At 37.8% G+C, this 21,227-nt stretch overlaps 1 protein-coding gene across 2 annotated transcripts in view; it reads left to right on the forward strand.

Annotated features, from left to right (window-relative positions):
* The window catches only part of SPAG9 (sperm associated antigen 9), a 132,666-nt gene that overhangs the window by 35,777 nt on the left and 75,662 nt on the right, over positions 1-21,227 (forward strand). For both annotated transcript variants that reach the window (XM_078437317.2, XM_078437318.2), the window contains exon 3: positions 15,516-15,586. In XM_078437317.2, coding sequence (XP_078293443.1) covers positions 15,516-15,586 — 71 coding nt within the window. The remainder of the gene's footprint in view (positions 1-15,515; positions 15,587-21,227) is intronic.

Genomic DNA, 21,227 nt, shown 5'->3' on the forward strand with positions numbered 1-21,227 from the left:
GTCGTGTTTTATTAATGCTTGTCTCCTCCCTTTTCCTTTGATATCTTGGAATATTTTTCTTTTGCATCTGGTTGCTTTCTTCTCTCTTCCTTCTGTTTTTTCTTTAAGCTTTAACGGGGCATAATATGAAATCTTAGTGTATTTTAAAATTTTCTTCCAAGACTTTATTTAACCACATTTAAATATCTGAAAAAAATTAGGGGAGGAAAATAATTTGAATGTTTTTTCATTTTACGCTCTTAGTTTTTCTCTCCCTCTGATCTCTAAATGAGTCAAAGCTCCTTATTTTTAAAAAAGGTGGTGGTAGGAGGTAATCTTTTCATTTATATTTTTACCCTTCCCGACTTACTGAGATGTAATTGACAAATAAGATGGTATATATTTCAAGGGTGCAGTGTGACAACTTGATATACATATACGTTACAAAAGGACTCTCACAATCAAGTTAACAAATCCGTCACCTGAGAATTATGTTTTTTTTAATTTTAATTTTTGTGGTGAGAATGCTTAAGATTTAGTCTCTTAAAAATCCAAATATATACTGCAATATTATTAACTGTAGTCACCATGTGATATGTGAGATCCTAAGAATGTATTCATCTTATAACTTAAAGTTTGTAGGCTTTGGCCTAGATCTCTGATAGGAGATAATCTTTAAGTATCACCAGTTCCCTACCCTTTTGGAAAACCAGGATGGGAAATATGTTTTTTAAAAGATGAAAACAGGTGCCTGGCTGGCTCAGTCGGTTAAGCGTCCGACCCTTGATTTTGGCTCAGGTCATGATCTCATGGTTCACAAGATTGAGCCCTCTGTTGGGCCCTGCACTGATGGCATGGAGCCTGCTTGGGATTCTCTCTCTCCATCTCTCTGTGCCCCCACCTCACTCGTGCATCTCTCTCTGTCAAAATAAATAAACTTAAAAAAAAAAAAAGATGAAAAAAATGTAAACCAGTGTACGTAAAAGAGTATATGAATACTTTTTTGTATGATAGGCAACAGAATATCCAGACTACTTAATCTTATCAGTTTTTTAGAAGAATATATCGTGATTGTTACAGTTACTATAATGCAATATATATTTGTATTGTCTTAAACTTTCAGTTTTGAGTGTATTTTTTGTGTTTCTAACATCTGTAATAAAAACTTAAGGCCACAGAAATTACTGATAATGATATTTATAATAGAGGAGGGATGGGTGCAATTTTTTGTTTAGTGCCATTTTTTGCGTGCAATATGATAGCAGTATCTTGTCTAATTTCTATGTTTATATTTGTATGTTAAGAGTCTTTAATTTTAGAGACTCTCTGTCACTTGTGATTAATATGTTTTAGGACACATATCCTCTTTAAAAAGTAGCCACAATGAAAGTCCCAAGTTCTGCTTTGAAGATTACTTCCTGTATTAAAAGGGGAAATTTTGGTTGTAGTCACTTGCTGTTGAGAAGCAAGAAAACATCAAGAAATAGGAACTGAATTAAAGGACATACTTTACAGCTTTTGATAGCATGGAATCTCTCAGGTTGTGGTATGATTTCACAATGTTGAGAAGTTGAGTCTATAAAAATTTTGTTACAGTTTTGTGGTCATGTTTAATTTTGGAGATTTCTAGTTGCTCTCTTTTCAAAATTTGAACTATGTAGGATATGTTTTGGTTTTTCCAACATGAATAAAGCATTTTTTAAAATGCCACTTTATATGATTTCTTATCTGGGAGTAACAATAATGCTTCTTTGTAGTTAATGTCTTGTGAGCCTTAAGGAAGAATCAGAAACATATATGGAGTGGAAAAATGAAATTGTGGGTTGAGAAAGGCCTGTCGGTTCTTGACAACTATGCAAGGAGTCTATAATCAGCCTTGCTATTCAAGATGTGGCATAATGGGTTCTTCATCACAAAATACTTTATATTCGTTAGTTCTTTTGTATATTGAGTACTTCTGTCTTGTAAGCCAAATATTACCTTAAATGAGCCAAGTAAATATAGATAGTTTAAAATATCATACTACTGTATGCCTGGCATTTAGCTTGGTACAGAAGAGTATGTTTGTGGTACAGAAGAATGTAATATGGTCATTGCAGTCAAAGAACTCCATATCGTGGGGGGAAGGGCTGTATGTGACCATCTAGTCTTTTCCCACATGTGCTATGTTTTTATATCACTTCAGTTAGAGTGTATGTATAACTTTGTATCATTTCCTTAACTCTGTCATGTTTCTCTTGTATAATCTTTATTCTTTTTTAAATATGTGCCTACACCCATCATCCGGAAGCTATGCCATCTATTATCAATTCTTGTTTTCTCTGGAGAACTATGTTTTCTCCTTTATTCTAGTGAGCATCATTTAATGGCCACTTTGTTTTTTTACCTTGGCTTCTGGAAACTCAGAACAAACTTAGAAGTGCAACCATAAGGACTAGTTTGTTGGACCTTACCTGGTTGGCATTTTTAAATTGTTTCTTTTTTTTTTTTTTTTTAATCTGTATTTTACACACTTATAATGAATTGTTAGGATATGTTCTTATAAGCTATCTCAAATCCTTTGTGGAATGAAAGAATGAATCATGGTAAAAATAAATACAGGTAAACTAAAACAAATTTCTGTTGGCTAGTTGGACACTTTTTCCAGTGTAGTGAATCATATTGGAGTAAATATTTTTTCAAACCAATAGGGTTCTTTATCTTTTGGTAATTTTCTTAGAATATATTTAAGGAAGCAGGGCAAGGAAGAGGAATATTTTAGTGGTTCTTGATTTATAATAGTGTTTGGTCATTTTTAATATGAACAGAATTGGAGAAGTAAGGTTTACTAGCATATTTCATTTTGTTCATCATAACTTATGACTTTGACTCATTATTTGCAACATTAACACACAGAGCTGATATGGAATCATTTATTGTTTGATTCTCTCTTGAGAAAACTGTTTCCCTTAAGCTCCTTGAATTTATAACAGGTGACTTTCCCTTGAACTGTGGAGATGATGGCAGTGATTTTAAGCTACTTAGGAAGTATTCTCTGAATCTGGTCTTCCTTCCTTTGAATACAAACCTATTTTTAAAAATTAAACGGAAAAATGATTTTTGGATAATTGATGACATTTGTGGTGGAGCTGTATTCTGACCTTTATCTCTTTCCACCCCCTCCCCCCAAATAACATCCATTTGTTTTTTAAATTTGGTATCAAGGTCATAGTCTAATAAGTAACTTTCAAATACCTTGAAACATATATTATTATTGGAAGGAAAACACTTTATAAGTATTAGCATATACTAGGTGGAAAGCATGGGGAGGTATTAAAATTATTAATGTACATATTTTCTTATTTTAAAGGAATAAGAGGATTAGGACAGACTTCTAATTCGAGGATTATTCATAAGCCAGGTCTGTCTGTTAATAATGTGAATGGTCAATTGAGAATTTTCACAACACAGAAGAAAGAGAAACCATTTTTAAGTTACCAGGTATAGATTCATACCAGTTAATAGTTAGAAGAGCCTAAATATTTTCTGTCACTGTTTTTCAAATCACTTAGAAAAAATGCCTTCAGGTTAAGAAAAGGCTTTATTAGTGCCTTTCCTGGGCTTTGTGATTGGCAGTAAATGTTAATATTCTGAGAATTTGAATAATATTGTAATAAGTCACTTTTTCCACTTTAATTTTTTCTTGTCATTAGGCAATCTCTTCTGTGTTATTTTTACAATTATTAAAATAGAAAACTGATGATTTGTATTTTTGTTGAAGGCACATTTTTAATAAGGCGGCTTTAGGAGTTTTATATCTCCTGATTTAAAAAAATGGCAAAATAAGGAGTGCCTGGGTGGGCTCAGTCACTTAAGTGTCTGACTCTTGATTTCAGCTCAGGTCATGTTCTCACAGTGCATGAGATGGAGCCCCACGTCCCTAGCGCAGAGCCTGCTTGGGATTTTCTCTCTCTCTCAAAAATAAATAAATAAACTTTACCCAAAAAAAAAAAAAAAAAAAAAAAAAGGAATACATTATACAGAAAGTTTGTTGTTGTTTTTTTAAGTCACCTTTGGGGCATTTGAATGGCTCAGTTGGTTGAAAGTTCCAGTTCTTGATTTCAACTCAGGTCATGATCCCAGAGTTGTGGGATTGAGCCCCACGTCAGGCTCCACGCAGAACTTGGAGCCTGCTTAAGAGTCTCTCTCTCTCTTTTTCCCCTCTCCCCCTCCCCCCAATAAAAAATAATAAAAAACTAAAAAATATTTTAAATAGCTACTTTTTAAGTTCATTTAGCTTAAGTCTACTTCTTTGCAATATTAAGAACCTCTATATGTTTAATAAATTTTATACAAGGGTTTCTTTTTTAAGAGCCTATATCTGAGAGGGAAAGTAGAAAATTAAGCACAGGATAATTGATGCAAACACTAGCATTTTATTACTTCTGCTTCATTAAGTAATATCCTATGTGGTCTTCAGATCTGTTTTGTGTTTCATTGTCTGTATTTGGACTCTCTCATTTCTGTAGTCTAGTGTTGTCTATTGAGAAGCTTAAGGTTATAGTTTATAATTAATATCCAGAGCTAAAGTTTCAGAGAAAATTAATTTTATGACTAACGGTGAAGGGATTTATGGTGATTTAGCTTAGAGAACAGAATAAAAAATGATTTGATTACTTCAAACATATAAAGTTATAGGTAAAGAAGATACCAAGTTGTTTTTCTGTAATTTTGGAAGGTTAAATTAGAGAAAATATATTTGTTGGTTTTGGTTGGTCATGAGGAAGTATTTCTTAACCTTGAAGGTAAGGTGATACATAGGAATGTGTGCTAGGGGAAAGCATGGACTCTTCCTACATAGAGACTTTAGGTAGGAGAGTAGCCACCTTTCGGACGTGGATGGATTAGGTAACATCTTCAAGACAGAGACTAGGTCAGATCTCTACCATGGAGATTCTTTGAAGTTACTCTACTCTGTTTTTAGGATAGGATCGTCAATTCATGAGAATTCTTTAGCATTTCATGTTGTCATTGATTAATAACATCTATCTGTCTGAAAGTCTTTTGAATTTTAGAGACACGGTGTAGGACGTAGTTGGCAGAGGAGAGGCTTTTATTACTGTTTTGGTGTGGTTGTCTGAGATTTGTTTTCTCTTAAGTCAGCATTTGATTCTTGCTTACCTGTTGAGACTTCCGATGCTCAATTGTTCAAGGAAAGGCTTCTGAAAGACCATTGCCAATCTTTTGAGGCCAAATAACCATTGGATTATCTGCCTTCCATGAACAGTAAGCACTGATGATTCCTTTTGAGAAGGCAAATAATGAGTTGGATACGGCATTCTAGCAGGTCTGTTTCTCTTTCTTCCCCCCATAGGCCTATCAGCAGTCTGATGGGGCAGAAGACAACAGAGATGGAAGGTGTTCCAAACTTGGCAAAGGCCATCAATCTAAGGAGGTAAGCTCTGATTTTGAGCAGGCAGAGCAGGTGGCTCTTCCTGCCTTAATCATGTCGTCTTGCTCTTTGGAAAGATGGATAGAAAGAAAGAGCATTCAAAACAAGGCTGAATTATCTCTGTTAGCTATTAAAAGGGGAAATTTTTGGATTAGTCTTTTGATTCTTCTATTTTCTTGCCCTCTTCCCCCTTTTCTTTTTAGATGTCCTGATTCATTTGATTTATTTGTTCTTCAGAATAGTACCAGTTTTTTAAAAAATGGCAGATTAGTTTATTTGTTGCTTTAGGGTAGGAAGGATGAGCAGAATCTTGTTTATTTCCTCTTAATCTCAGGTTGTGACTAGTTTGATGAATAAAATGACAAGGCTTTAGGATTTTTCCTGGGATAATTGTCACATTTGGGTACACATGGGAACTATGAAACAAGAAAAGATCTTTTACGACACCTCAGATATAATGCAGCAATAATGGACAGAGGTGAACTTCATGGTACCTGAGGCTTTCAGGGGTGTCCGCCATCCTTGCCCAGCCGGGCCTTTCTCTCCTGCTTTTCCCGGTCCATCCCGCTTCCCTTTTCTTTCCCCTTTACTGATTATTTAGTGGCATTCAGGACTTTGAAGAGGTGGTTCTTCCCAGCATTTTTAAAAGTACTTCTCTGTTAAACACCATTCTATCTCATGTGGCCTAGGCCTCGAGAAAATGGAGTCCATTGACTATGCTGTGCCGAGTATTTGAAGTATTTTCAAAAGAGTGAGAGGTTCTGAATTTGTATTACCTGATCTTGGTAGTTAACTCATATACCTAAAAAAATAATACTAATATTTTGAATTACAGGAGAGGTAAAGAAAACATGAAATACAGTCGTAGATAGTTTCTACCAAGGTACTTTGCTGGAGGTTTTAGGTTGGAGAAAATCATCACCTTTAGAAAAACGTCCAGAAAATCATCCAAAATAACAAATTCATAAACTGTTTAAAATCACCATGGGGTAACATACCTTCGATGATTTAGAACGTTTAAGAGAATTTAGATTTAATGAGTGTTTATAAGCTGATTTATGGGTTAAAGTAACTGTAGTTGCTATAGTAACCAAGCCACAAAATACATATGTAATGACTCCAATGTTATGTTATTTCTTGTTCATGTGAAGTTTTAAACAGATGTTTCCAGTAGAGATGCAGGCTCTTTCCAACTTCTGGCTCCCAAGTTCATCATACTCGCTTGCAGTAAGGTAGAGGAGAGGGGAAAGGGAATGGACAGTTGTGTGTGGAAGGTTTCTTTTGGGCCAGGCCTCAGGAGTGGCGCACAACAGCATTTGCATCTACTTCAGTGGCTGTAACTCAGTCAGGAGCTAACTGTAGAGGCGGGGGCATGCCATCAAGCAGGGTGTCTAAGAGAAAGAGGAAATTGATTAGTATCTGGCCAGTCTTTGCCTCAGCTTAAGAGCTTTAGTAGGTGGCGCATGACTTTGCTCAAGTGTTGAGGCAAGAGAGTGAATGTACCTACAGCTTAGCGATAATCTGCCTGTTCTTTCTACTTGTGATTTATCTGAGGAAGGAGAGATGGCAAATTTTAATGAAAATATAGTATTTATAATTTGTGCTCTTATATAATCTGATTTTTAAAAAGTTATTAATTTATTGTTTCTGAGAGAGAGAGAGAGAGAGAAGACACAAGACACAAGCAGGGGCGGGACAGAGAGAGGGAAACACAGAATCTGAAGCAGGCTCCAAGTTCTGGGCTGTCAGCACAGAGCCTGGCGTGGGGCTCTGCGAGATCACGACCTGAGCCGAAGTCAGACACTTAACCAACTGAGCCCCTGAAATCTGAGTTTTAAATAACTTCAGTGTTATTCTGGCTTAATTTTTATTATCACTTTAAAATTCTTCGCTGCATTTTCATTTACTCAACAAACATTTACTAAGTGTTGAGATTTTCTTTTGTTCTCTTATCATTTGACTTCCTGTCTTTTCCTTTAAAAAATAGGTTACTACTCAATTAGGTCATTTTCTGCTGCTTGTGTTAGGAATAGGTTTTGAATGACATCTTGTCACTTTAAAAAAATATATAATTCGCAAGGTGCCTGGCTGGCTCAACTGGTGGAGCTTGCAACTGTTAATCTCAGGGTCTTGAGTTCAAGCCCCATGCTGGGTGTGGAGCCTGCTTAAAATAAAAAAAAAAATATATATATATATAATTCACATACTGTTCAATCCACCTTTTTAAGAGTGTACAAATCAGGGGTTTTTAGTATATTCACAAGGTTGTACAGCCACCACAAGCACCTTAATTCTACATCACTTTCGCCATTCCACATAGAAACCCATACCTATGGTACCTGCTCCTCGTGCCCTTCCTCCCCCAGCCCCTGGCAGCCACTAATCTGTTTTCTGTTTCTATGGATTTGCCTATTCTGGACATCTCATGTAGGCGGAATCATACAGAATGTGGTCTTTTGTAACTGGCTTCTTTCCCCTGGCAGAAGGCTCATCCGTGTTGGAGCGTGTATCAGTAGTACTTCATTCTGTCTCAGGGCTGAATGATATTCCATTATGGGGACCTACCTTTGTGGACCCCTCCCCTTTCCCCCTGCCTTTTAATTGCCTGTGTATCCGCTAGTCTCAGAACCAGAAAAAAAACCAAACTCTAACTTGGCCATCTGAAAGCCTATGTAGTTTTGCAGAGTTGAGGATAATGAACAACCCCTTTGGGAAGATATCCCTTGGGATTCCGATATCCTGGCTTGTTTAGTTCTGAGTTCATGCATGAGAAAGTGGATAACTTAACGTATGAACCATCTTTGTAATGGTGTGGCTACTACTTAATAGGTAATGTATTTTGGTGTTTTGTTTTGATATATATAATTAGCTGTCAATGATACATTCTGGATATAATGATATAAAGTAACAAATTTAAGTTTTCTGCTTAATCATAATGGGATACAGAAACAAATCACTTAAGAACCTCAAGTAAATAGACTGAGATGAATAGACTATAATTTATTCTTACACTGGAGTAGAGAGGAGGGTGAAAGTGGATGATACTTAGGCTAGAGACGCTGATTATCATTTCTACAAGTTTAAATCTATCTTATGCAGACATTCTAACCATGAGATAATTTGCCTGTTTTTATTTTAAAACTCAAGGTGGAGGGGCGCCTGGGTGGCTCAGTTGGTTAAGCATCTGACTCTTGGTTTCGGCTCAAGTCATGATCTCGCGGTTCGTGGGTTCAAGCCTCATGTCGAGCTCCTTGCTGATAGTGCAGAGCCTGCTTGGGATTTCTGTGTCGTCGTCCTCCTCCTCCTCCTCCTCCTCCTCCTCCTCCTCCTCCTCTCCCTCCTCCTCCTCCTCCTCCTTCTTCTTCTTTCTTTTTTAAATTAATTAATTTATTTTTAAGAGAGAGAAAGAGAGAGTGTGAGTGGGGCAGGGGCTGAGAGAGAGGGGGACAGAAGATCTGAAGCAGGCTCTGTGTTGATAGCAGAGAGCCCAATGTGGGGCTTGAACCCATGAACGTGAGATTATGACCTGAGCTGAAGGCAGACACTTAACCGACTGAGACACCCAGGCGCCCCTCTCTGTCCCTCTCCTGCCTGCTCTTGCTCTCTCTCTCTCTCTGTCTCAAGATAAATATAAAATTAAGAAATAATAAAATAAATTTAAAAAATAGGGAAATGAGAGATCAAGCCCTGAAAAGATACCGAGGAACCCCAAATGCGTATTACAGAATAAAAGAAGCCAATGTGAAAAGGCTACATACCGTGTGATTCCAGCTCTGTGGAGATTCTGGAAAAGGTAAAACTATGGAGACAGTAAAAAAGATCAGTTGCTGCTAAGGTTAAAGGAGAGGGATGAATAGGTGGAGCACAGGAATTTTAAGGCAGTTAAACTATTTTTATGAAACTATAGTGGTGGTTACATGTCATATATATTTGTCCAAATCTGTAGAATATTCCACACAAAGAGTAAATCCTAATGTACATTATATATGGACTTTGGGTGATAATGATGTGTCAGTGTAGGTTCATTGACTGTAACGAACATACCACTCTTGTGCAGGATGTGGATAGTGGAGGAGGCTGTGGCAGGCGGGGGAGGTGGGTATATGGGCGCTATGTACTTCCCACTCAATTTTGCTGTGAACTTAAAACTGCTATAAAAAATAAAGTTGAGGGGCACCTGGGTGGCTTACTTGGTTAAGTGTCTGAGTCTTGATTTTAGCTTAGGTCATGGTCTTGAGGTTTGTGGGTTCAAGCCCTATGTTGGGCTCTGTGCTGACAGTGCAGAGCCTGCTTGGGATTCTCTCCCTCTCTCTCCGCCCCTCTCCTCTCTAAAATAAATAAGTAAACATTAAAAAAACAATAATAAAGTTGAAAAAAAAAAAGAAAGTTGATTAATAAAAATAACAAACAGGGTAAGGGGCAAGTCATGTGTCACCAAATGTAGTTTGCATGTGCTAAATGCCTTTTTTTTCTTTAATTTTTTGACATTTATTTTTTAGAGAGAGAGAGAGAGCGAGCGAGCAGGGGAGAGGCAGAGAGAGGGAGACACAGGATCCGAAGCAGGCTCCAGGCTCTGAGCTGTCAGATCTGAGCTGTCAGCACAGTCCAACGTGGGGCTTGAACTCACGAACTGTGAGATCACGACCTGAGCCGAAGTTGGACACCCAACCGACTGAGCCACCCAGATGCCCCTAAATGCCTTTTTTTGTATGATGTATGCTAAGAAAAATAGAAATGGACAATTTCTATGAGATTAGTAAGTATATTTTGAAAGAGGTGGTTAGAAAATGGGTTGATAATCACATGTTATTTTTGAGGCAAAAGTAAGAATGTGATGTCAAATGGAAATCAATTAAGCAGAAACCCGAATGGGCTAGAAAACTATGGGCGGAGGCTTAAGGAAGTATAGATAGGGATAATCCAAAATGTTTAAGGGAGAGCAAAATGATTAATAGGACTTCTAAGGAATATTTATAGATGAAGCTAAGCCAGTTTCAACAATAGTCATGTTCATTAAGGTAAATGTAGGAAATCTCTGCCAATCATGGTATACTGGGGTTTTATATCTCCTTTCACACGGTCTTGTTAAGTAGTAATACACTGCAACAAAGCCAAACCAACATTGATAACCAAATTGCCATCAAACCAGCGAGGACCTGTTTCTGTAAGCTTTAAGCCCAGCTCTGTCCACATCACTTGTACAAACTTCAAGCTTCTTTCCAAGGTGACGTTGATGCTTCGTTTCCTATATTGCTCTGCTAGGGCTGCCGCAACAAAATACCCTAGAAATTTATTTACTCACTGTTCTGGAGGCCGGAAGTCCAAGATCAAAGTGTTGGCAGGTTTGCTCTCTTCTGAGGTCTCTCTCCTTGGCTTGCAGATAGCTGCCTTCTCTCTGTGTCTTCATATGGTCTTTTCTCTTTGCATGTATGGAGAAAAAGAGCTTTTATAAGGATACCAATCCTATTGGATGAGGATTCCACCTTTATTTTTTATTTTAAGATATAGCAATGTACATTCAACACCCTTCCGTTCAGTTCTAGGCGCCACCCCATGTCAGCACATGTATATACGGCGCATTCCTTTTAACAGTACCTTTGCTGAATTTGAAAAACACATGTGTGCCAGGTGCTATTCCTGATACCAGCTCTAATGTACTATCATTATTTGTCGAGTATAAGTAAGGACACTAAGGCCCAGAGAGATTGATATACTCAAGGTAACATAGCTAGGAAGTAGCAAAGCCACCACGTCATGTCCATCGTATGATTATTATAAATCACATCACCAACCAGCTAATGACAAATTTGGTTCCAATTTGGGAGTTGTTATAAAATGTATTGCATGGAACATCCATTTTCACATCTTTGGGCTTTGCTGTGCTTCTGTAGGGGTAAGTAAGAGTAGTAGTGCTGAGTCAAAGGATATATACATCCCTTATTTTATTAGATATCACCAATATGACCTTCAAGTGGGTGATTCCAATATATTTTCCCATGATGCCCATCTTTTTTCTTTCTTTCTTTTTATAATTCTCCATTCTGGTAACATTTTGCTCATCTCCCTATACTTTTTTTTTTTTTTTTAGTTTATTTATTTATTTTGAGAAAGGGAGAGAGAGTGAGAGTGGGGGAGAAGCAGAGAGAGGGAGAGAGAGAGAGAGAGAATCTGCACTGTCAACGCAGAGCCTGTTGCGGGGCTTAAACTCAGGAACTGTGAAATCATGACCTGAGCGAAACCAAGAGTTTGACGCTTAACTAACTGAGCCACCCAGGCATTCCTTATATCCCTGTACATTTTATTTATTAAAAAAATTTTTTTTTAATGTTTGTTTATTTTTGAGAGAGAGACAGAGACAGAGACAGAGCATGAGTGGGGGACGGGCAGAGAGAGAGGGAGACACGGAATCCAAAGCAGGCTCCAAGCTCCAAGCTCTCAGCACAGAGCCCAGTGTGGGGCTTGAACTCACAAATGGTGAGGTCATGACCTGAGCTGCAATTGGATGCTTAACTGACTGAGCAACCCAGGCACCTCTCCTTATACATTTTAATGGAAAATTGGCACAATTTGTTTGTAATGGTTCTGAATAGTCTGTTTAAATCCTCTGCTAGATGTTGAACTCACAGAAGTTGTTGGATAACATAAAGAATAATGAGTATTGAAGTCAAAGAAAATACCTATGTGAGTAGGTGTACATTGTATTTGGACTAGGGTAGGGTGGGATTGTACACACAGTAAATTAATCAGGTCACTAACTCCTCCCCAAAGGTAACCACTACCCTGACTTCTGACACTTCAGATTAATTTCAGATTAGCTGTGTTTCTTTGAACTTTGTATTCTTTGGCTTCTCCTTCTTTCCCTCAGTCTCCTGTGTGTGATATTCGTCCATGATGTGTGCAAATAAGTTCTTCATTCTCAGGGTTGAATAGTATTCCAGTACAGGAATGTTTATCCATTCTGCTGTTGATGGACATTCGGGTTGTTTCCAGGTTTGGATTATTACAAATAATGCTGCTTCGAGCATTGTTTTAAATGCCTTTAGGTTGGGGGTGCCTGGGTGGCTCAGTCAGTTGAGCGTCCAACCTAGGGTCAGGTCGTGATTTCATGGTTTTTGGGTTCGAGCCCTGCATCAGGCTGTCTGCTGTCAGCACAGAACCCACTTTGGATCCTCTGTCTCCCTCTCTTTCTGCCCCTCACCTGCATTCTCTCTCTCTCTCAAAAATAAACATTAAAAAATTTTTTTAAAAAATGCCTTATGCATTTCCTGGCAATGAACTTGTTTTGTCACAGGGTTGGCAAATAGACAACTCTATCAAATCTTGCCAAACAGTGTTCAGATTGGGTCTACCGGTTTTTATTCCCACAGCAGTATATGAGAGTCCCATCTTGCTCCTTATTCTTACCAGAAGTCGGTGTATCGTGTTTCTCATTTTAGCTGTTCTGATGGGCATGCAACAACTGTGTTACATGTTGGTTTTAATGTGCACTTCCCTGATGATTAATAAAGTTAGAGCCGTATTTTTCTTGGCGGTTTGATACCTTTCAGCCATAGTGTCTGTGGCTAGGTTCTTTCCATAAGAATGGAGGGTGTTTTTGTTTGAAGCCAAAGGAGCAGTATCTATACAATTTTCCCCCAAGTGAAATTTTAAAGTAGTCTCCGATATATGAACAGATTAAAAGGAGTATTTCTTGAGAGGCAACATAGCATGGTAATTAAAAACAGATTCTGGACCCAGACTCCTCCATTAGGAATCTTATAGTTTTGCCATTTACTAACTGTGTGTGACTTTGGACAAGTTGTTTAACCTCTGTTTGCTTCAGTTTTCTCATCTCCAAAATGAACGTAGTATTAATACTTCATCAGAAGGTTCATGTCAGGCTCAAATAAATTTGTGTATAGAAAGCACATAGGACAGTGCATGGTCCGTAATAAGCACTATAAAATGTTAGCTTCTATTAATAGTGGTGGTGATGCTGATGTCAGTCTGTTTTATGAATTCATGTCGAGTGAGCTGATGAAAATAATGAGGCTGTACTGTTGGGCACAAATTTAAACTAGAAGTTTATGGATGATAGTTGAAATTTTACTTCAGACTCAACCTCCAATTTTAGTTGTGTTGCACGATACCAAGAAGATCTTGATAAACGCAGATGAACACTTAAAAATAGATAAGGTTTGGGTCGCCTGGGTGGCTCAGTCGGTCAGTTGTCTGACTCTCGATTTCAGCTCAGGTCATGATCTTACAGTTCGTGGGTTCGAGTGCCGCATCGGGCTCTGCACTGACAGTGAGGACCCTGCTTGGGATTTTCTCTCTCCCTCTCTCTTTGCCCCTCCCCCACATGGGCTGTCTCACTTTCTCTCTCACAATAAATAAAAACTTAAAAAAAAAAAAAGATTAAGGTTCACCTAGTAGTCTCAGGTTTAAGGTTTTAGATCAATTTAATTGACCAAAAATAGTAGAAAACATTGACATTTTTTACATTTTTTTACATTTTTTACATTTTTACATTTACATTTACATTTTACATTTTTGAAATTGTAACTAAATATCTATAATTTGCTTGGATTTCCTGTGTGTAAATGAAAATCACAGAAGCAGCACTAAAAATTATTATGGTTTCGGTATCTACTGTGTTATCACAATACCTCTGCATTACAAGTTTGCTTCTCATTGCTTTCAGCCACAGGCCTACAGTTTCTCTAATTAAAGACATTTTCAAGATATTCAAACAAAGGTGGCAAGTAAAAACGCACAGACCAGAGACGAGGGTCCTGGCAGCACAAGTTAGGCACTGTTCGGGGTGCGCCGTGTGAACATTCGGTGTAGGAAAACATTTCGTGCGTGCACTGTTCTGCTTCGTAGTGGTTACTCAGACAGCCATCTGCCTCGGTCACAGGCCGCGGCTTCCGAGCGGCCTTGCGTGTCTGCAGCTTGCTGACCCTCCCTCACACCAGAACATTTCCAGTTAATCTGTCTTTTAAACAGACTTCAATGAGTATCTTGACAAGCTCCTGTGGCACCAGCTTTATTTTTCCCCATCAGATTGTCCCTCACTGCCCCTTAGCTAGTACGGGCTGCTCTGGGCTGGCCAGTCTCCCCTCTGCCTCGCCACCATCGTGGTTTTGTGTCCCCTTCTCTGTGGTAACGGTGCCCGTACATTCTCATCACCATCTGTCCTGAATACTGGAATTTAATTTCTTTGTGGTCCTGCTTGAACTCCACGTTCTCTCGGAATCAATCCTGGCTGATACCATTATTTCCTATGAAATCCTGTCCTTATATTCTATATCTCAGGATCTAAAACTTTAAAAAAAAAAAAAAAAAAAAAGTATTGTAAAGATGTACTCTGTGAGCACTGCCCCAAATCAGTGCCACGCACAAACTCCAGCAGGGGGAGCTAAATAAAAGAAGATGAGTCCCTGAAATTACGACCTGAAGCAGAAAAAGTACTTGTAAACAATGATGATTTCGCATACTGCTCAGTAGTGGAAAAGAGCTTGAATAATGTTAGAAATCAATGACTTGGGACCACAGAAGTTAAAACTTCTATGAGGGGATTTGTAAAGTACTTTTGAAAGAGGATTCTGTATCATGTTGAAAACTTATGTAAGTGGGATGACTTTATAAACATCTGTATATTAGGAGAAGCAATTTGATGTTTAAATTAAAAAAATTTTTTTTTAACATTTATTTATTGTTGAGAGAGAGAGAGAGACAGAGTGAGAGCGGGGGGGGGGGGGGGTGGGAAGAGAGAGAGGGTGACACGGAATCCGAAGCAGGCTCCAGGGTCTGAGCACAGAGCCTGACTTGGGGCTTGAACCCACGAACCCATGAGATCATAACCTGAGCCGAAGTTAGATGCTTAACAGACTGAGCCCCCCAGGCGCCCCATAGGGGCTTTTTTTTTTTTTTTAAAGCCAGTTTATCCCCTGTACCTGAAAGTTTTATTTATCAAGGATGGTGAAATGAGCTTGATTTTGAGAAGCAATGAGTCCTAAAGTTGCTAAGACTTAGGGATAATCTATTCCAGGTTTTAGAGATGGGATTTTCAAGTAAATTTCTTATATTTTGTTCTGATTAAATATATGTATCTTAATTTCAGTTAGCAGACTTGAAGAAAGAGAAGCAGAACTGAAGAAGGAATATAATGCATTACATCAGAGACACACTGAGGTGGGTTTCTGGGTTCTTATCATGCTAATAATTAAATAAAGCCATTAACCTTAGAAGTTATGTCTTGATTTTCCTTTGAAAGTGAGCTGGTATAATTTTGGGCGGATTATGTCCAGAAAACATTAAATTTCCTGTAGTATTTACCTCATTACCAAATGTTGACTTTTATTGTTTTTTGTTTTTTTTTTTTTTAATCTGGAATTAACTTTTCATGTGAATTAGTGTGCCACAGAATAATGCAATTGTTGACAGTTCCAATAGTTGTTTCTTTGGCTGGCTAATATGTGCATAATAAAAAGTCTACATGATGCTAATATGACAGAATTAATTTGTTACCGGTTGGGATATGATGGATTGGTAAATTATTGGTAAGAGTTTCTGTATTTATAATCCAGTATAAAGGACTTATTTGCACTAAGCTCATAACAAATAACATGAACACAAATGGTGTATTAAATCAGAATGACTCTAAAACAGGTTTTCTGCATGAAATTTCATTATTTTAAATTAATAACTTTAGCACATAATCTCTCCAACGCAAATAAGAAAATGTACCCGAGCATTTTTTTTAACCTTTTTATGATTCTCTGTCAGCCTTTCATATGTTGTTGTTGTTACAGTCTCCTTAACATGGAAATGATTTTTGTGTTTCATGGTCAGTCTGGGGTTCACAAGACTCAATAAAATAGACTTTTCATAGACTCAAGCATTGTTGGTTATATGAAAAAAGTAACTCCTCTTTTTTTCCCCTTTCTCATCCAAATCTCTCCCAAGATATGCAGATGGTTCCAATTTTCAGCTTCCATTTTTCTTTCACTAGTTTGTGATCTCTTAGCCTGCCCGTGGTGGGAACCTATATTGTTGCTTTTAAGGAAGATAAAACCCCACTGCGTCCAGTTTCATTTGCTTTGGAATAATGTGCTTAATACTTTCTTGAGGAGGGGATGGAATTTCTGACATATGAGGTTTGATTATTACGATTTTAGTTTTTGTAGCCACACATGAAGAATTGACACTCAGTGATGGAGGGAAAAGATTGGCCACAGAGGGCTGGACCCAGAGGGCTGGAACCGTGGAGCCCTGAGAAGGCAGGAATAGCTTAAGCAGCAGCCTTTTCAGTGTGTGAAAAATACCCACATTTAATAAGATGACATTTGGTGGATACTAAGACTACTCAAAACCAGTTGATGGGTAATCTTGTTGTTGGTTCTTTTTACACCAGACCAGTGCCTGAACAACCCCCAGTGCTCATCAGTGCTGTAATTAGAAATATGTCTGGGGTGCCTGGCTGGCTCAGGCAGTGAAGCAGCTGACTCTTGATTTCATCTCGGGTAATGATCTTGGGGTTCGTGGAACTGGACCCATGTCGGGTTCTGTGCTGACAGCATGGAGCCTGCTTAGGATTCTCTCTCTGCCCCTCTCCAGCACACATGTGCGCTGTCTCCCTCTCTCTCTCTCATAAAATAAATAAACTTTAAAAAATAGAAATATGTTTGGGGGAATATGTTTATTGCCACAGATAATCGATAGTGATGAATAATGAAGAATCATTTTGTTTTCTCGTCGACGTTCTAACCTGTGTAATAATTGAGGATTGTTAAATTGAAGTATGTATAAAATGAATATATGATTTAAAAAAATTACTGTGAAGTGAAATTTCATATTTTTCTCATTTATTTAATAAAAGTGAAGATATGTTCCTACAGAAAAAAGTCTGACATCTTAACTTCTAATGAAAAGATATAATAAGTTTCCTATTTCTCTATTCCTTCAGAGAATGACACTCTAGGAAGAAAAAGAGATCTCAGGAAGATCTTAAATACCAAGTTAGAGTTGGGCCAGTCCAGTGTCTAAGACAGGTTTCACATGTAGTACACAGCTTTCCCCACGGGGTCCCCTCCCTCAATCATAAGCAACTTCTTTTCCTCTGCCCTGATGGGCTCCTCTTATTTTGCTCTGCCCTCAGGAAGGCTTATGTAACACAGATGTAGCTGCTTTGAAATATGGGTCTGTCTGCCTTAGACCACATTTTCCTGTGTTTGCACATCTGTACTAGAAATGCCATTATTAATTTAGCAATTAAAAATAGCTATCTATGCTAATGAACTAGATATCCTGAAGGTAAATTCTGGAGACCTTTGGGGAAAGGAAGTTTGAAGGATTTAACCTTATTTTTTTATTATCACTTGCAACTAAGGTAACCTTTTTATGCTCACATAAAAGAATTGTTTAAATTTAAGGCACTTTTGGGGTGCCTGGGTGGCTCAGTTGATTAAAAGTCTGACTCTTGATTTTGGCTTAGGTGATGATCTCAGGGTTTGTGAGATTGAGCCCCACGTCAGGCTCTGTGCTGACAGCGCAATCCTGCTTGGGATTCTCTCTCTCTCTTTCTCTGCCCCTCCTCTTCTCTCTCTCTCTTTCTCTCTCAAATAAACTTTAAAAAAAATAAATAGCACTTTTATCAAATACCTTGTTTTCTGCCTAAGAGAAATCTCCTATGGTTCTTTTTATAACGTGAATAACTGCTCTGTCTAAACAAATCAAAAATTTTGTACCAATTACTGAATATACTTAAAAGAAGATATTGCCTTCAAGAGGGCAGTGGAGGAAATAAAAACATTAAGTAATTGTGAGGCACTTGGGACACATGTGTACATACTCTTATATTAGTTACCCAAAACTTGAACTCTGGTGTTACATCAGGGAGTGTTTAAATGCATTCTTATTTCATCCTGTGGCCAAACTCCCATCATCCACCCCACTTTACAGATTGAAGTTTAGAAAGGGAATATGAAGTGATTTGTTCCAAATTCCATGCTAGTATGTGACTGGATTTGAACCTACGTCTTCATATTCTGTTGCCTGAATCAATCTTTTTTTCTTTCTTTCTTTCTTTCTTTCTTTCTTTCTTTCTTTCTTTCTTTCTATTTTTTTTTAGGTTTATTTATTTATTTTGAGAGAGACAGAGTTGGGGGGGGGCAGAGAGAAAGGGAGAGAGAGAGAGAGAGAGAAAATCCATGCTGTCAGCATGGAGCCCACTGTGGGGCTCAAACCCAAGAAATGGCGAGATCATGACCTGAGCCGAAACCATAGTCACCCAGGCGCCCCTGTTGACTGAATTTTCTTTTATTTTTTTATTAAAAAATTTTTTTTTAACGTTTACCTATTTTTGAGAGAGAGAGACAGAGCGTGAGCAGGGGAGGGGCTGCGAGCGAAGGGGACACAGAATCCAAAGCTGACACAGAATCCAAAGCTGACTTTAGGCTCCAAGCTGTCAGGACAGAGCCCGATGTGGGGCTCGAACTCACAAACCATGAGATCATGACCTGAGCCAAAGTCAGAAGTTTAACCGACTTAGACATCCAGGTGCCGCTGCCTGAATTTTCAATAACACTTTTAGGTACGGAACATATAAATGTTAAAAACACTAGAAATTTTTCTGTGCCTCTTTGCCTTCCTTATGGCATTGCAACAACTTTAAGAATAGTGGCTTTGCAGGTATAGATCTATGATTCTTGGGCTGCATATGGAGAGATTCACGACAACACGATTAGAGGAATACATGCCACTTGTCTCCAAAACCTCGCTTACTGCCTTACTTTTCAGTTTTAGCCAAGATCAAGATGACAGTCAACCTCGGTAGTGATGTCTCTATGTGGTGGGGATTTAGGATTTTCCAGACAGTGTGCTTGGGATCCTTCTTCATGACTCCCTATTGTTTGTTGCTGAATCGACTTCTGAATATGTGTGAATTACTGTGCTTACCTGAGAAAATGGAGAATTACAGCTAATGAGATCAGGAGGGATAGGGCCAGTGGACCCAATAGTAGATTATCTAAAGCATGTCTTCTTTTACTTTCTTACCTCTCTCTTCTGTCTGGCGGCACTGATCCTACCCTCCCACTCACTTTTTTTTTTTTTTTTTTTTAAACAGAGCTATATTGTGAAGCCCTGTAATTAGAATCAAGATTTTTATGTGCAGTTTATTTTTTCTACTTTTTTGGTGCATTTACAGAATATAGTGCATATTTTATTTCAGATGTCAGGAAATGCTTTAGGGTGTGGGGTTTTCTTGTGGGTGTGAGGAAGAAAGAACAATGAGCTTACCGCCTGCCTAGGAAATTGACTAAAAGGGCAAATACAAAACCAGTCCTGTAATGCTTAACTTCTTAAGTCCACTGTGTCAGAGGGACCTGAGTTTTGGCCCTAAAGCCAACTAGCTAATGGCTGTTAGAACACAGTTGATCATTAACTAGGTGGTCAAATTGGTTGGGCAAGTTATTTTAACCATAAGTTGGAGTTTATAAAACTGTAATATTGTTGTGAGGATTAAATGAAACAGTAGCTGTAAATGCACTGACTGAGTTGTGCTCAATAAATGTTAGCTGCCATTTTGTTATTATTCTGTACTTTATACAGAATACCTAATATATCTGGGATATATCATTTGAAGAAGGGGTCAGTCTTTTGAAGAAGGTTTAGAATTCAACATTATGTATAAACAAATAATTCAACATGGTATAAATGAAAAACTATTTAAATTTAATCATTTAAGATAAGAGTCAATCCATAGAATGGACTGTTTGAGGGCGGGGGTAGAATGGATTCTGTCTTTGCATTTATAATTTTTATTTTTCTATATTGAATAAATAGATTACTCTAAAGGCAGTCTAGGGGAGGTGTCTATTTTCATCATCTGAATGCTTAGGGAAACAGATTCTTTCATCTGAGTTAATCAGTTGCATATGATTACTCTCTGGTTTATAAGAATTCAACTTAGGTTTTCTAAAATCTTTTGAAAATTTAAGTTGTTACGTATTTGGCCCAGTCATCACTTTGTTATATTAGTTTCATTTTTTTTCCTTAAAGTTCATTGTGATACAGAAAGAAAACAGTTCATTATTTCTGATGTGCTGACACAGAATCATAAACTGTATTTCTGCAAGTATGTTCCTTAAATGAGGTTAAAGAGAAAAATCTGTACATTTAAAATAGAAGAGGGGGTGCCTGGATGGCTCAGTCATTTGAATGTCTGACTACTGATTTCAGCTCAGGTCATGCTTGGGATTCTCTCTCTCTCCCCCTCTGCTGCTCCCTGACTTGTGCTCTCTCTCTAAAAAATAAAATGTTAAAAAATGGAAAGTGTGTTTAAATTTAAAACTTCAAAAATTGCTTTCAGGAGCGTTTGAGTAGCTCAGTTTAGTGTCCTACTCTTGATCTCGCTCAGGTCTTAATCTCAGGGTTATGAGTTCTAGCCCTGCTTTGGGCTCTGGATGGAACCTAATGTCTACTTAAAAAAAAAAATGCTTCCATATACCATATCCCTGTAATTCTACATTAATTTTTCTTTGCCCGAAATAATTCTTGTTTAGACTAGTCTTAATTGGGAAGCAGCTGATTAATTTCCTCAGTTTTTTTTCTTATTTGATCCCACGAACCACAAGATCAGGACTTCAGCCAAAATCAAGAGTCGGATGCTCTAGTGACTAAGCCACCCAATTAATCCCTGATTAATTCTTTTATAATGTTTGACTTGACAGATTACTTGCTTAATTCATGCATCAGTTCGGCCTTTTGTTTATTTGAAGTAAATAACACTTTCAAGCTGATTTACATATTTCTTAATTTTTGTACATGCATG

This window comes from Panthera onca, chromosome E1 (assembly GCF_046562875.1).
Source record: "Panthera onca isolate mPanOnc1 chromosome E1, mPanOnc1 haplotype 2, whole genome shotgun sequence".
NCBI lineage: Eukaryota > Metazoa > Chordata > Mammalia > Carnivora > Felidae > Panthera > Panthera onca.